The 16,626-nt window shown below is 43.0% G+C and overlaps 1 protein-coding gene across 1 annotated transcript in view; it reads left to right on the top strand.

Annotated features, from left to right (window-relative positions):
- The window catches only part of LOC121317843 (serine/threonine-protein kinase WNK1-like), a 174,047-nt gene that overhangs the window by 144,463 nt on the left and 12,958 nt on the right, over nt 1–16,626 (top strand). The window contains exons 21-28 of the mRNA XM_041253944.1: nt 657–740; nt 8,735–8,821; nt 9,260–9,329; nt 9,789–9,865; nt 10,178–10,797; nt 13,496–13,698; nt 14,995–15,180; nt 15,995–16,087. Of these exons, the coding sequence (XP_041109878.1) occupies nt 657–740; nt 8,735–8,821; nt 9,260–9,329; nt 9,789–9,865; nt 10,178–10,797; nt 13,496–13,698; nt 14,995–15,180; nt 15,995–16,087 (1,420 nt within the window). The remainder of the gene's footprint in view (nt 1–656; nt 741–8,734; nt 8,822–9,259; nt 9,330–9,788; nt 9,866–10,177; nt 10,798–13,495; nt 13,699–14,994; nt 15,181–15,994; nt 16,088–16,626) is intronic.

The raw sequence follows: 16,626 nt of genomic DNA, 5'->3' as shown, positions 1-16,626 counted from the left end.
TTTTTAGATGAACAAGGTGTTAATTATTGTAAAGCCTTTACTCTTCACATCCTGTTTCTCAAGTGAAGAATTGTTACAAAGAATTCTGTTCTAACCCTCCTTAATTTAACGTCCAACGACAAAGAAAATTCCTTAAGATTGCAAACGTACTGAATGCTGCATGCTAGGTGCTTCTCTTCCTTTTCAAGTCTGAATTTCTTTAAATCTGTCATTTAATTGCATGTTGAGTGGATTTTCCAATAGCAAAACAAACCTCTAATTTCTAAGTCTCACGTGCTAGTGTTAAAGCAAAACTTTAACACAGAATTTCCATGTAGCGTATAGCATTCACATTTTTTTTAAAAATAGATTGAATTTATAAAATCTGTGGCATTTTGATAAATCATACTAAGACATTTTTAACTCTCAACACATTTAAAAGGGTCTTGGTAAAATAAGTCCATTTAAAATGGCAGATTGCTAATGCATCCTTGGAAAAATAATCACAGTTAACTAAAGCTGTTTAATTTTTTTGAAAATGACTGTGCTGAAAGAGTTAAGATTCTAAATCTGATTTAAAAAGAGGCGCTGTTACGAATGTCTCCCGAGTTCGGAGGACTTTGGAATTAGTTCTGTATTTCTTTGTCATCATTTTCCTTTCCTCTTCGTTGTCTTAGGTGTTGCCTGTAGGCACAGAATTGCAGGCTGGCAATCCGCCCATTGAACAGCAGCACCCCTTTCCAGGACCTACACTAACCCAGGTGCTTCTTTACTACCCACAGTCCTGTTCTCTTCTTTCTGTCATACTCTCCTCCTCTGTGACAAGCATGTTAAACACTATCCAGAAGTCTACGCATGCAGGGGTTCCCTTTAAATACTTTAAAGCATGGTCTCTGCTTCGAATTTCAAAACCTGGGGTTCTGTTTATTAGGAAATTCATGTACCTGTCCAAAAGCAAAAAAAGATCCATTGCATAGCAGTTTGCTCCATTCCTGTTGTACTAAGTGCTTAATAATGCACACCTGGGCTTGTTACAAGTACACGTTTGAATTGGTGAAACTGCTATGCAATATTATTTCATCCCTGAAAGCATTTAGGCTACAGGTCAAAAGGACCTGCAATCGCCAAGAAGCATTTTAAATAATCTACTTTTATTTTTACCGGTTCAGTCGAAATGCAAATAGATGATCATAGTTTTTTTGTTGTTGTGTTTTTTTTTTTTTTAGGTAAGGCATGGAAAGTGTTTTTGCTTATAGCTAGTGAACTGCTTATACAATTGTAATGCAACTTTGTAAGGACACTGTTTAGCACAAGGTATTCCGTGCATCTGAACTTGGGGATGGAGATGGATGTACAATACATTCTGGGCCCTGGACATAAAATGATGTGTTAAATATATGAATTGGCTCTCATGCATAACGTTGAAATGTAGTTTAATACATTAACATGAGTGTATTTATTGAGACCCTGTGGGACTTATGTCATGCTTACATTATTATTATTGTTATTATTATTATGATGTTTAAACAGCATTCCCTGTCAAGTACAAAATGTAGCCATTATCTCCAACCTGAATAGATATATCAAAGGTGCACATAGTGCTTGTGACGTAGCCGTGCCCGCCCCCAAGGGCATAAACGATCACTGACATAAATATTGTCATCATTTTTCCTTTCACTGCCTGGAGAGAGAGATCTACAAACAGATCAGTGACACACAGTGTTATATCTGATTTTTTGCTTGTGTTTTTACACTTATGTGCGCTTGTTTTCATGTGTTTTATTAAAATTACTTCACGTTTTGTGCACTCCGTCGTGGTTGTTTTGTTAGTGCCTCTGGCCTTGTGCTCCGTGCGAAGCTAGCAGCTTCGCTGCCCCTTCCCCGGGTTCGGACACCTTAAGTCGGCTACTGGTGCTCTCTCTTAAGCTGCTAGCTTCGGTTGAAGCATAAAATAAAACATTTGTTTTTTGTTTTAAAAAATATATTAAAATAATGATTATTGTTTGGTTATTGTTTTGTATGAGAATTTTTTTTTGTATTTTTGTCTTTTTCCACAGAAATACTAATACGGCTGCCCTGAGTTAGACCGAGACGCTCACTGCTTGCAGTTTTTCCCATTGTCTTGTTGCCACGTTAAGATCTGCTTGCAGAATTAGTGTGAATACTGTTAGGGCTCTAGCAGTAGGCTTTCCTCGGGTTGGTTAGCCAAAAAGCATTATAGGTGGGCATCCCTTTATCGCTCTTGTGGTAACTGTATGTCCCAGACCTGCTTCCGTTCCCGCCGGTATTTTGTACCACAAACGAGATTACACTTCTGATTCACTAGCAGTTGCTGGGCTCAGCTCTGCTTAGGGTCTGACTGCTCACAGTCCTTCCCAAGTGTCTCGTTGCCACTCTAGTGTGTACTTGCAGTGCCACTGCGAAGGCTGTCAGTGACAGTAGGCTTCCTCCAGTCTTAGGGCTGTGTTGCATTAAGCCATAAGCTATACAGCTGGGAATCCCTGTATATTGCTTCTCCTGTAACTGTAAGTCACTGGTCTACCATCTTCTTGGTGAACGAGGTTACCATAACAGTAGTGTACCATGCTCTGCACCGTACCGTACCGTGTGCTCCATACTTTGTAGCGTTGCACCTTACCGTGCACCATACTGTACCGTACTGTGCACCATACCATACCAGGGGTACCGTGCTTTCTACACCATACCGTACTGTTGGTACCATGCATTGGGTGCTAAACCGCACCGTTTACACCTGTACCGTGCTCTGTGCACCGTACTGTACTGTTTGATCTGTACGTGTGTACCGTGCATTGCCCACAGTACATACCATGCATACTGTGCACTGTACTACTGTACTTTGCACCATACCGTGCATTGTGCACTATACCATACCATTTGCACTGTACTGTGCATTGTGTACCGTGCACCACACTGTAACGATGCTACCGTGTGTACTGTGCATTGCGCACCACACCTTAAACTGTGCACCACACTGTACCATTGACACTGTGTGTATCGTATATTGTACTATAATACAGCATGGGGCTTAGGCACAGTGGAGGTATTTGAAAGTAGCCAAGGCTAGACAGTACCATCCCTGATCTATCAGTGGATCTGGTTATAGTCATTGCCACTGTTGACGCATTGCTGGTTGCATAGAAGCATTGCTGCGTTTGTTGTTTCCCTGAGGTTCTAGTAATATATGCTATACTGTTATAGCAATTACAGCTGACGGTCGTTTACTTTGCACACTGCTGCAGTTATATAATGCTAGGGTTTCATTCTTGCGATGTATGCAAGACGGGTTTCCCCACGGAGAACAGACATGGCAAATGCGCTGCCAGTCTGGGTCCGGAGCATGCTAAAGAGGCACTCGCTGACTGAGTTTTGTGCGTCTTTCTCCAAGCGTACATTTGAGAAACAAGCGTCGCGCAGCTCTGTATAGCGCGCTGTGTCCACCTGGACAAGGCTCGCCTCCTTCCTCAGGGCAAAAAGAGAGGGTTGTATCTTCTCATGAGGGCTCTGTGCCTAGGGAAAGTAGGAGAACCTCATGTAGGAGACCAACTTCACAGTCTTCCTCATCCTGTCCTTCTCCCTCCCCTTCTCCGGTTTCCTCACCTAAGAAGAGGGGGAAAAAGGGACACCGGTCTCATAGATTGGAGAGTTCTGAGCAGCTGGATAAGCTCTGGGAGGTCATCTCCCAACAGGGCAACATGTTGGGTGAGCTACTGTTACCACACTGCTACACCTGCTCCTTCTGCACCATTAGAGCAACAGGGAGTAGTACACGCAGAATGGCAGCAGGAGGATCTGCTGTCTGTTGCTGCTTCTGAGGATGTGATCAATCAAGAGTTCCCCTCTCAGGAGGGTGACTCAGATAGCGCAACACCAGTAGCGCATGTATCGCTGATTAAGAGGGCCACTAACGTTTTAAACATTCCATGGCCTGTAGATGACAAGCGGAAACATTCTGTTTTTGAGGATGATCCCGTTCCTTCTCAGGTGTCTCCTCCAGTACACACAGATTTTCATTTTGAGATGCGTTCATCCTGAGGTCACCTAGCTACAGCTCCTGCTGCTTTCTGTTCCGTGGGGACTCTGTGCAGCCTACATGAGTCAGAGAAGCTTGGCTTGGCTGATTTTCCACCAGTAGATGCCGCTATTGCGTCATTGGTGCAAGCCCCAAAGCTAGCTCTTTTGAACAAAGACACTACCTGCCCGAATAAACAATGCAGGGTTTCAGAGATTATACTCGGGAAAGCATACTCAGCTGGTGCTTTTGCTGCGTGGCTGGGCTATTACAACAGCATCTTGGTGGCTTACCAGAGCTGTTTGTTAAAGTCTCTTTCACAGAGCCACACCACAGCAGCTTGAGGAACTGGGGCTGGTGAATAAGAATCTGCTCCGTATATCAAAATTCATTGGACAAGCAAGACTTCAGCTCTGCCTGTCCCAGGCGCATATAGCGGATGGGGACAAGGCACCATTGCTGGATGCTCCCATTACTCCAGGACACACTTTTGATCCTGCGGTAGATGAGATGCTGCAGCGCTCTCATAGGGCGCAGGAGTCTACGAAGGAACTGGTGTGTCTGCTTCCCAAGGAAGTACGTAGACCAGCTCCCAACTGGTGGCCAAAGTTCCTTCAACCTCAAAGACCAGCTCAGCTGGCTCCTGCTAAAGCTAGAGGAGGGTTTCACAACCGGCCCATGGCTGCCAAAAAAGTAATCTTCAATAAGCTTTGCCATCAGGCAGAGGCAAAAGCCTCAAGTAAAGCAGCAACCCTAGAATTTGCTTCAACAGGCCCAGGGCCCCTCCCTTTGCAGGGAGTCACCTGGAGTACTGGTGTCAGTGCACCTCGGACACATGGTTGCTCAATAGTGTACAGACCTGCTATTCCCTGCAATTCAGACATTCATCTTCATTTCGGGGCTGCAAGATGCGTTGGTGTTGTCTTAGGAGGTGACAGCCCTGTTGCAGAAGTAGGCTATTTGCACAGTTCATCCTCTTCAAGAAGGGTTTTACTCCATGTACTTCCTGGTGCCCAAAAGGGATGGTGGCCTCAGACCAATCCTCGACCACAGATCAACCCATATCTGTCGACGGAGGTTCAAAATGTTAACTATGCAGCAGCTGTTGCAGTCAATAAGGCCAGGGGACTGGTTCACTACGTGAACTTAAAAGACACTTACTTTCACATCCCGATAAAATCAGGGCACATTTTAGGTACCTCAGGTTTGTTTGCCAAGGGACAGCGTATGAGTTTTGTGTTTTGCTATTCGGCCTCTCTTTAGCCCCCCGTGCCTTTTTGAAGTGTATGGAAGATATTCTGGCCCTACTGAGAGTGCTCAATTACTTGGATGATTGGCTCATTTGTGCTCAATCTCCAGCACAGGCAGGGGCTCATACGAAACTTGTCGCAGACCACCTGCTTCGGTTAGGTCTTCTGTGAACTATGCAAAGAGCCAGCTCACACCTTCTCAGATAGCCTTCTATTTAGGAGTGCGTCTGGATTCCAGGACCATGCTGCCCACTCTGTTGGAGGACAGAGCAGAGAATAGCCGCTTCTCTGAAGCTTTTTCAGTTCAACAGAAAGCTCACAGTAGTTACGTTTCAGCGGCTCCTGGGCTTGATGTTAGCAGCTTCCCAGACCCTTCCTTTGGTTCTTCTGCACATGTGCCAAGGCTGGTTCAACAGCAGAGTTTTTCAGTCCTCATTGAACCGCGGCTGTCTGCTGACAGTGTCTCGGCACTGTCTGCAGGCTCTATCCTGGTGGGCACAGCCTGCTCATCTACGCTTAGGAGTAGCACTGGGCAGCATTACCAAAAGGGAGGTTATCACCACAGATGCCTCAGCTGGGGCGCAGTGTGGAACGGCAGGGGAGCGTAAGGAGTATGGGAGCCCCGGTGGCAGGGTCTCCATATAAATATTTTGTAACTGCAGGCAGTGTTTCTAGCCTTGCAAAATTTTTTACAGGAGGTTCAAGGGAGTCATGTGCATTTCTGGACAGACAACACTACAGTGGTAGCTTACATAAACCACCAGTGCGGCCTCATGTCCCCCCGTCTCCATCGGGTAGCCAGCAGGCTGTTGCTACACCATCACCTCCTTTCACTGCAGGCAGTTCAACTGCCCGAGGTGACAAATTGGGCAGCGGACCGCCTTTCAAAGGGAGCCCCCAGTGTCTCAGAATGGAGGCTTTATGCAGAAGTGGTGAGCCTCATTTGGCAACAGTTCAGGAGAGCACAGGAGAACCTGTTTGCCTCCCAAGAATCGACTCATTGTCCCTTTGTTTCTCAATAATGGGAGTCGGGGACCCGCTGGCAATAGATGCCTTGGCACACCAGTAGCTGAGGCAGCTTCTATGTGCCTTTCCACTAATCGCTATTGCTCCCTCTGTGCTTGGAAAAGATCAGACAGGACCGGGCCTGGGTGCTATTAGTAGCCCCTTATTATCCAAGGAGAAATGTGGTTTTTAACCCTGATACAGCTCCTGAAAGGCCAGCCGTGGAGCTTGCCTGCTCATTCAGGCTCGGTGGGCTTTTTGGCATCCCGATCCCATCGAGCCTGCAGCTCTGTGTCTGGCTCGTGAACGGCATCATTTGAGCCATCCTGGGCTTTCTAATAGGATCATTGACACTTTACCGAATGCCAGAGCACAGTCCACATGTTCCCAGTATGGGTACAAGTGGGGCGTTTTTCAAATGTGGTGTCTGCCCAAGGGGTTTGACCCTACAAGCTGTCCCATGGCAGTTATACTGCAATTTTTACAGGACCTTTTTGATGAGGGGAAATCCCCCTCTATTTGGCAGCCATTTCGGCTTGTCATAATAAGATTGATTCGGTCTCCCCAGCAACACATTTCCTGGTGGGGCAATTTTTGAAAGGAGCTTGAGGCTTTGGACATCTATGAAGGACATTGTCCCTCACTGGAGGCTTAATGTGGTGCTTGAAGTACTTGTGAAGCCTCCCTTTGAGCCCTTGCATTCAGCAGAGCTCAGCATCAAAATAAACATATCACTTTTATTTGAGTATCAAAAGAAACGTATCACTTATATTTAGATACAATTCACTAGATGTGATTGAAAAATGACAAACTCTGTTTTAGAGCCGGTGCTGTGAATTTTTATTGTGCTGATTAACAATTGACATCACAAAGATGCTCAAAATGATTTGTCGATGTTGGGCAGGTGTTGTGACTCTTGGTCTCCCAGTTCGTGGCCTGTCATTGACAGTGTGTGTCTGGTTATACTGTCTCGCCAGGTTTGAAATTGATGGCTGTGAACACCCAAGACGGTGAGCCAGAGTACATTGCCCTAGTCCAGCCTCCAACATGCTGATTGCACGAAGGTGCTGCTCTTGACAGACGTGGCATATTGTTTTTCTTTATTGCTTTTCTTCAAGCTTTCACTTCAACAGCTGAAATCACTCCGTATCCAGTATCCAATCAACTGTCTCACAAATTAGTTGACTAAGTGCACATGCTTCAGTCATAGTCACTCAATCATGTCATGGTCAAGGATGAATGATCGAGTGATTAAAAAGAAACCAAAAACATTTTGTCAATTTCCAGCATTTATATACCTTTTTGTTTTTTTTTTTTGAAAAATAAATGTTAGAAAAGTGAAGTTTCTTTTGATGCTTGATATATTTATCAATGAAAGCGGCTTTTTTGCTTGTGATCACATCCGCTAAGCGGGTGGGTGAGATGCAAACCTTTGCAAAAGCCTGCTTAATTTTTGCAGAGGCCAGGGCAAAAGTTACACTTCGCATTAATCTTGCTTTTGTGCTCTCGGGCATTCCACATTAACCAGACGGTGGAACTTGAAGCTTGCTCCATACGCTTTGCCCGGTGCGAGCACTAGCATGTTATGTGGACAAAACTCAAAGTTGGAGGCAGTCTAAGCAGTTTTTTTTTAATTTTTTTTTTTTTATCTGTTATGGGGCTAAGTCCCATGGGAAAGCTCTGTTTAAAAAACAGGCTATCAAGATGGATCACAGATATGGTTAAGATTCCATATGAACGAGCCAACTTGCCCCTTCCATTGAAGCTCACTGCCTATTCTACCAGGGGCATGGCAACTTCGTGGGCTTTGTTCCAGGGTGCATCTGTCAGGGACATTTGCGATGCAGCAGTGTGGTCTACTCTACATACTTTTACTTGGTTCTATCAGCTGAATGTCATCGATCCACAAAACCCTAGTTTTGGAACAAGAGTGTTAAGGGCGGCCTCAAGCTCAACTTTTACAGCATAAACATAGGTGTGAGTTCTCCTTCAATATTTTAGCCCTGTCTACTTATACAGGGGTTCTTCATGGTAACGCGCAAGGTGGCCTTGGTCAAGCCTTATAGCATTCCATTTGGTCTGCAATAATCCTTGAGACAGCTTTGGTATGTCTACCCATGAGGTAATGGTTACATTTCGTACTTGATAGGGAACGTTAGGTTATTATCATAACCCTGGTTCCCTGAAATAGAAATGTAGCCATTAACCTTCAAGGTCTCTGCATGTATATTGCAGCAGTCTTGAAGGAAAAATGATAATGATATTTGTGTCAATGGTAGTTTATGCCCTTGGGGGCGGGCACCACTACGTCACAAGCACTACGTGCAGCTTTGATATATCTATTCAGGTTAGATGCTATTAAAGGATTAATAACCATGAGGTATTTCAGGGAACCAGAGTTATGATAATAACCTAACATTCCCCCTGGGTGTGGTATTCTTGGCTTTCTTTATCTCATGTTTTTCTTTAGTCTCAGCAGCCTTTGGAAGATCTCGACGCCCAGTTAAGAAGGGCGCTTAGTCCAGAGACGGTTCCAGTTAACACTGTGACTGCTCAGGTAAGAAACCAGAAGGAGAGACGCAAATCTACTCCACCGTCTCTGTGCGCTGGCCACCCAAGGAAACCGGCTTCCTCATTTTGCACTTGTGTGTGTTTTACCTGTAAATGTGTGAGAGGGGTATCTGGCACTCGGAATCACTGCATACTGTATGCACAGGGGTTGCAGCAGGAATGTGCAAGCAGGTTAGAGCAGGGTTTTATTTTTGAACGATCTGCTCAAACAACGTATATGTTGGCCCTTTCTGATTTTTGACTTTCTCAGGTCTGCTATTCTGCCAAGTGCAAGGTTTGTTGGTGTAGTTTTAGCCTGCATTTTTGGCGCACACTAGGATCAGACTAATGTTGTCTGATACAATTAATTTAAACTGTAGGCTACATTGTAAGTTTACTGTTTAATGCTTAAAAAGTCAGTGGAAAATGTGCTTTTGTTTTTAAGACTGCAGTAACTGCACCCCCAACAAGTGTGTCCGACCAGTGTTATCCTGCTGGACAGCCTGTTGCTGAAGGTAAGTAAAGATTCAGGGGTCAGTTTGATCAATCTAATGTATGCACTGCCAGGATAAGCCACAGAGCATTTTACAGCACTGGAGAATCACCCTGGATTATACATCAGCCACCTGCTGTACCTGAGTGATTCCTCAGTGCTGTAAAATTTTAAACAAAATCCAGGGGTGGTTTATCTCAACAGGATTATAAACTGATCAGACCACTCAGTTAATTAAGAATGCATCATTGTGGATTTCCAGATGAACAAGATTGATATAGGTGCACCTGGAGGGTTGCGTCAAAATTAGCCTGATACTTTGCTTAAATGACCAACATTTGGGTCTTACTGGGTGCTAAGATCCTGAGATGAATAAAAGGCTTCCCTAGCAAATGCTGCTTGTTGGACAAGCATCTCCAGGCAGGTTACAACTGCAACGCCTCGACCGAACTGTGGAATTCATGCATGTTTTTCTCGGCAGGGCCTCAAGGGGAAGATAGCGGTAGTGTCGCAGCTGCTAGTGCAGGAGCTGAAGTTGTGAAACTTGGGCGCTTTCAGGTGAGTTCCTTCTGATTTTAATTAGGCTGTTTCTTTTCATAGAATTGATGCTGGATCATTCATTTGGTTTCCCACTGGTTATGCATATAGGAGGGTCCTGGCCATAAAATTTAGAGATTTACATTCATTAGAGTGAACTCGAAAAGCTTATCCAATTGTGATTGAACTTGGTTTGGACTTTGTTTAGTAATAAGCTAGTAAGTGTATCAGATGGAGGCATCACATTCCCTTAAAAACCTTTAAATAACTTATGAATATGTTTAATTGAATGTATCTAGAGCATTCAGTAAATCCTCCCGCTGTCTTCCCCAGGTGTCAATGGCACCAGATGTGGTCTTACTTCAGTCAAAGGTGGATGACCGAAGCAGGCCTAGCTCCACAGACTCCACCTCCTCCAGTTCCTCCTCCTCCTCCTCTTCCACCTCGCTGCTGTCCAGCCCAGAGAACACACTGTTGAAGCCGCCAGCCCGCCGCAGAGCTGACACAGATCCGGATGTGGTGGACGGTCTCACCCTACAACCCTCCCCTCAATGGGCAGCAGAGCCCAGGCAGGGGAGCGCCCCGCCCACCACCATCGGCAGGTTTCAGGTCACCACCCAAGCCGACACCAGGGTGGGCCGTTTCTGTGTGATCAAGGCACAGGACGAGCCGGCAGTGTCTGGGGCAGGGAGCTCCTCAACCCTGGCCAGTGAAACCCAGCTTGCCCTGCCCAGCATAGAGAGCCCCACGGAGACGTTCACACAGCTCAACGGGCCAACGCAGCTCCAGGAAGTGTGTGCCAGCCTGGGCAGCCCCGGTTCCCCTCAGTGGCAGGGATCCCTGCCCCTGCCCAGCCTCAGCAACTCCTTCAACTCCTCCTACATGAGCAGTGACAATGACTCCGAGTTCGAGGACGAGGATCTCAAGAAGGAGCTGCATCGGCTCAGGGAGAAGTGAGTTTGAAATAGGGCTGGTAACATAGAACTGCTAGGTGAAACAATACATTCAGTAGATACAAGTCTCTTTTAATGTCTTCAGTACCTTCTGTCTTTTAGTTTTTTGTTCTGTTTTGAGGGTTTTTATGTTAAGGATGAAATATATAGGCGTGTTATTAATAGTTTCAAGTTTAAACATTTCAGATTTTGCCAGGAATATCTGTCCAAAAATATGCAGGTCAATTACAGACGTTGGTTCATACTTTAGACTCGACATAATTTCTGGTCTGAGTCAGGGGTCTGTGACCCTGTGCAGGGCTCGCAAAAACGTTAGCCCGACGTTCCGGGACAACCAAAAAAATCTGTCAGACGTCGTCTTTTTTTTTTGGCTGCTTGCACGGCAATACAATATTATATTCTATAACAAGATGACGTTCTGTGCTTTAATAAAACCGTGGTTTCTCGAGATTCCACTCATAGATCATCCCGGTAAAACATGTTTAGAGGGATCAATGTTTTTCACTGGTAATGCTTGAGTGATTTCCGGGGTGACGTAAACATGCACATTGCTTGCGACCAAATCCCGCGAGGATTGACCCGTGTAACACCCCTGACAACTCAAGCAATCCTGTCTAGTCAGCGCACTGGTGGTATATGTCACGTGACAGAAGTTAGACTGGAATTACAAGCTACAGTACTTTGCTCACCTAGATTCACATTTTGTTATCCAGTTGTTACCTTTATTAAATCGTTAACTTTATTTCCCAAACCAGAAAAAAAAAAAATGAATACGATAGTTATTATCGCTGACTCAGATTTAGCAGATTTTTCTTTAATGAGATTAATAAAATGTACCAGTAATTTTATTTTAAGTGTATGGTGCTTGCTTGTAGCTTACTGTACCAAGTACAGCAACAGTCTCGGGTCCAAACCGTCAGCTGAGTGTAGATACGCTATTTACACCCTCACTATATCTTCATTATACAATTAAATACTGATTTAAAAAAAAATAATAATCAAACTGCTGCTGATGTTGGCTCATACTCGCTCAAGCAACCGGCACGGCAAAGCAACATTGATTTTTTTTTTTTTTTTTTTTTTTTTTAAATAAGAACCAAGATTTCAATTAACATTTGCAATTGAAACAAAACAAACTTTGTTGAGGCGTTGTTATACTGTGTTTTTCAATGAATAGGAGAATAAGATATAGCCAGAATACTGGATGCAGCTGCTGCATGCCACAAATAGGTACTGTACTTGTAATTCTACAATCACAAGAATGGTCTGTTTTTGTATACTATTTGTAGCATTATACTATCCTATTTTGGCACAAGTATACTTGCAGTATACAACTTTGTATATTCTTTTTTGTAAATAATGCAGTGTAGTTCTCAAATATTGGACATTTCTTAGATTGTATCTTACTTCTCTTTTGCATACATGTCTCTTGCTAGATATGCACCACCAGATTCTGACAAATACTTTTAGAAAACCAGGAGCAACTTCTGCTCTGGATCAAAAAGTTATAATGCTCTGCGGCTGCCCGCCTATGTGGATAAGTATCACAAAACTAGTAGAAACTAACTAAAACACAATTCTGGGAAAAACAAATAGAAGTCTGGAAAAAGTCTGGAATTTTTATGTTGAAAAAGTGTATGAACCCTGAGATACTGTACCTATACCTGTATCACAGTCCATAGGTTAATTATGGGCAACTTGACATTTTTTTGGACAACCAAATGTCTACAATGGACTGCCCGAAGGGCAAGAACCATTAACAAAATTTTGTGAGCCCTGCTGTGTGACAGGACAGGGGTATGTCAACCACACTCTCGACGTGCAATTTTTCTGCTACCTGAAATTGCATAGGGTTGAAAAATGTTGAAAAAACATTTGCTGCATGGTCGGAGTAAAGCTGCATAGCTTTTATAGCTGGCTGCGCCTAACGTATAGCATTCATATTCTGCGACAGAAGTATGAACCAGCCCTTAGTCGTCTTGTTGGTGTTTTCACATAGCAGTAAGTATTTAGTGTAAGCCAGTTTATTTCATATTTTAATATTTCTTCAGTCTTTCCAATATACAATTAAATGCTGTAGATACATACGCAATTCAGTGCTGTAGTCTTATGTGCAAATACATATTGCAGTATTTTAAAAAGTAAGGGCTTCTTATGAGGGCTATTCTGACTGGTAACAAACACTCCCATGGTAAAGTAAGCATGTTTTATGCTAATCACATTCATATGCACAGATTAAATGGAAAGTAACACCTCTTGTCTTAACCTTTTTAAAGTGTTCAATCGGTGCATATCAATGGATTAAATTTGTTCATTACATGTCTTCCAACTCCGTGTGCAAAAAACATGAGAATGAATGAATAAATGAAACCAGTGTTGCTGTTCAGTGAATCAGTTCTACAGTAGCTGAAGTGAAATACTTGACACTGAATTAACACTTTCCATACGTGTAAATCTTTTTGTCTGTTTAATACTTTTTACAGTTTAAAAAAAAAAAAATAAAACTAGCAAAACCATGCTAACCGGTAGTGGGCCAGTGGGCCACTGTGCCTAGTGGAGGTCGCAAGTTGAGCCTCAGGCACTTTTTTTATAAATAATAATAGTAATATTTTCACTGGTGAACTATATGACTATCCAGGAACATATCCTTGTAATTAATTCTGATTTTGATGATGTATTTGTTTTCAATCTCTGTCAGACATCTGAAAGAGATCCAGGCTCTGCAGTCACGACAGAAGCAGGAGATAGAGTGTCTTTACACCAGGCTGGGGAAGGTGCCTCCAGCCGTCATCATACCCCCTGCGGCCCCCCTTTCTGGGAGGCGCAGGAGACCCACCAAGGGCAAGGGGAGCAAGCCCAGTCGCAGCACCTCCCAGGGCAGCAAGAGCCCTCTCCTGCCAGGTACAGAGTGAGCAACAGACACCACTGCCAAGGCACAAACCATTGCAACATGCAACCCATGCATATTGAACCCTGGTCTGACTTTACTTGAACCAACCGTTAACATATTTGAACATAAACTGCTTTATGTGTATGTTCCTATAAGATCATTTATGAGTGACTGTGGCAATAAGATGTTAAGGAAACCAGTGCATAAATGACATCTGAAATAAATAACACATATGCATTCTACTGTACTATTTGATGGTGTACCAGTGAATTCAGAATGAAAGAGTTAAGTAAGTTTTGTATTTTGAAAGAATATGTTGATTGTCATATAGGCATTTATCAGTCGATAACTAATAATGCATAATACTTAAACAAAAAGACACAATTTATATTCAAATTAGAAAACTTCTGATTTATAAAAAAAGAAATAAAGAACTTGAATTTTTAACAACTGAAAAGAATATGCATGCATCTGTATCAGATGTTCTTTTAACATTGTAATAATAATAAAAAATTCTTTATTTTAACAGAAGTAATTTCTATCTGGACTATTGTTATTCATTACTGTTAACATTTTATGTTCAAAAGCAAAGCAAAACATTTCAATTAATTTCACAAATCCTGACTAATTTAACTATCATACTAAATTCAGAGAAGCTAATCAGTAGATTTAATAGCTTAAAAAAAAAACCCAAAAACATATTGCCTTAATTTTTAAATCAAGAAAACTTGAATACAATAGGCCTACACCCGATTGGGCTTCTCCAACGCAAATGTAGAGGCCTGAAGTGTGTATCCTAGCAACGCGCTAATCTACCATAGTAGCACAAAAGAAGCGCACTCTCACACACTCAAGGTTCAAATGCAAATTCTAATTTCATGCATCCATTCACCAATATGTAATCAAAGCTCTGGACAGATGATGCATCAATTTCATTGTTGCACCCCTAATGAAAACACAGTTGCCTCAGCAGTTTTTTTGTAATGACGTGTAGGTCTAAAAAAAAAAAGGTTTAAAAAAAAAATGTATGTTTGTGATTTGATCTTGTAGCAAAAGACTTTTTCACAGAAAGTGGTGATGCTATGAGATAAGCAATGGTAGACCAGCTGGCTCCACATGTTAGTATATGTGCTTGACATGCGGCCCTGTCATTGAGTGTCATCATTCATTGATCCACAGTGGATTGTTTTGGAGCAAGGCGGCTGACAGGAATACAGAACTGAAAATAGAGACATAGGGTGGTAGCTATTCTAGTTAAGTCCTTGACTAGAGGCTGAGTGTTGTTTTGCAATGCTGTTCCTTTGCAGGCACTTTCTCTGCTCAGAGCGCTCCCTCCATGTTCCCCCCTCAGCACACTCTGCTCCCCCCGGGGGGAGGCCCGGAGACTGGGCACTGCCAGCTACTCAAGCCGTCTCCTTCCAGTGAGAACCTGTGCTCTTCTTACACAAGCGACGTGGCTCTCTCCATGCCCAGCCTGTCCGTCCCAGTGCAAGGTGAGCCCGGCAGTGTGCCAGCATGAGCCCTGCACTGTTCATGATCACAGGCAATCCCCCATCCATGGGGCTAAAATAGTGTCTTCAGGTAGCACTTGGAAGTTAAGGGTTGTTTGAACTGAAACGTGAATTAGCTCATTCAGTTTACATAATCTGTAGCATTATGTTTATAGTGTTACTTGCTTCATATGTTAGCTTGTATGGGTGTTTGTTTCTATGAAAGCTTTTGAAGGAAAATTTGCAAATGCCTTCACAGTGGTGGTGGAGTGAAACACAAAGCACTGTGCTGATAGTTAAAGGACTTATTGGCTTGAAATTGTAAGTAGGCACCCTTGTAGTGTCCTTGACCTTTGTAAGGTTGCTGGTCTTCACATTACATGGAGGGGCCAGTTTGTTAATTTTTTTATTTATATCCTTTGGTCACCATTTTTTTGTTTACATTTTTTTTTTAAAAGTTTGTATGAGAAGTTTCACTGTGAAGATAGAAATGTATAAGTGAAAGCATAGTTAGGATACTTAACATGGTTCAATTATGCACGCGGTGATGAAAGGGGGTATATAAGATAAAGGATGTGATTGGCTGTGGTTGATCATGTTTGTCTTGTTGTTATTTTTTTAATCCAACTCTACTTGATGCCAAGAATCTCCCTGAAGCTTGTCTCCCAGGTGTCTCAACATCTCCATGCTGTCGCCCCGTGTCTCGCCCTGTTGTCCATGGCTTGTGATTTGGTACCATTCTTACTGTATGTTGTGTGTGTCTCTCCTCCTCTCTCTCTCTCTCTCTCTGTTTCTACTCCCTCTTTTTGTGCCGCAGGCTGTGCAAAGTTCAGCTGTGGGTCAGAGCGGGTGACCTTCAAAACTGGTGGCCGGAGGATGCGATTTCTGAGTACGCCCTGCTTGGCTCTTTGTGTGTAACGCTTTTCCTTGTCTCTCTCCTTGACTGTCATGTTATTTGGTTGTCATTACTTGTCTTTGACATTTTATTATACTTTTGTTTTTCTTTACATCCATCGGTTTTCCATTTTCTGTAAATTACTCCTTTTTAAAGTTTCTGCACAGGTATCCCACCCCTGGACACACACAAAACAGACATGTGATTGTGTTAGCCTTTCTCACAAGACCACATTATTATTATTTATATTTATTTTTAGAATTGGAAATGTGTTTTTGAGGAGGTAAAACTAAAAAACTATACATTGATATTACAAAATGAGAAACAACTTAAAATAACTGTAGCCAACAAAATCATTTCATAACTCTTACCTGTTTTACACTTCCATTAGCTTAATAGGACTAAATGTGCAGTTTTGAAAGAAAGTATTTCCATTGTATAACATGCTATCAGGTGCCACTTTATGTTACCTCTTGGTTTGTCTGCCTTATTCAGATGTTAACTGTTTGCATTTGAACCTCCTTGTTCATTTCACCTTGGCAGTGTCTTCTGGG

This window comes from Polyodon spathula, chromosome 7 (genome assembly GCF_017654505.1).
Source record: "Polyodon spathula isolate WHYD16114869_AA chromosome 7, ASM1765450v1, whole genome shotgun sequence".
NCBI classification, from domain to species: domain Eukaryota; kingdom Metazoa; phylum Chordata; class Actinopteri; order Acipenseriformes; family Polyodontidae; genus Polyodon; species Polyodon spathula.
Note: the sequence above shows the minus strand (reverse complement) of the source record. Positions and strands in the feature narration are given on the sequence as shown.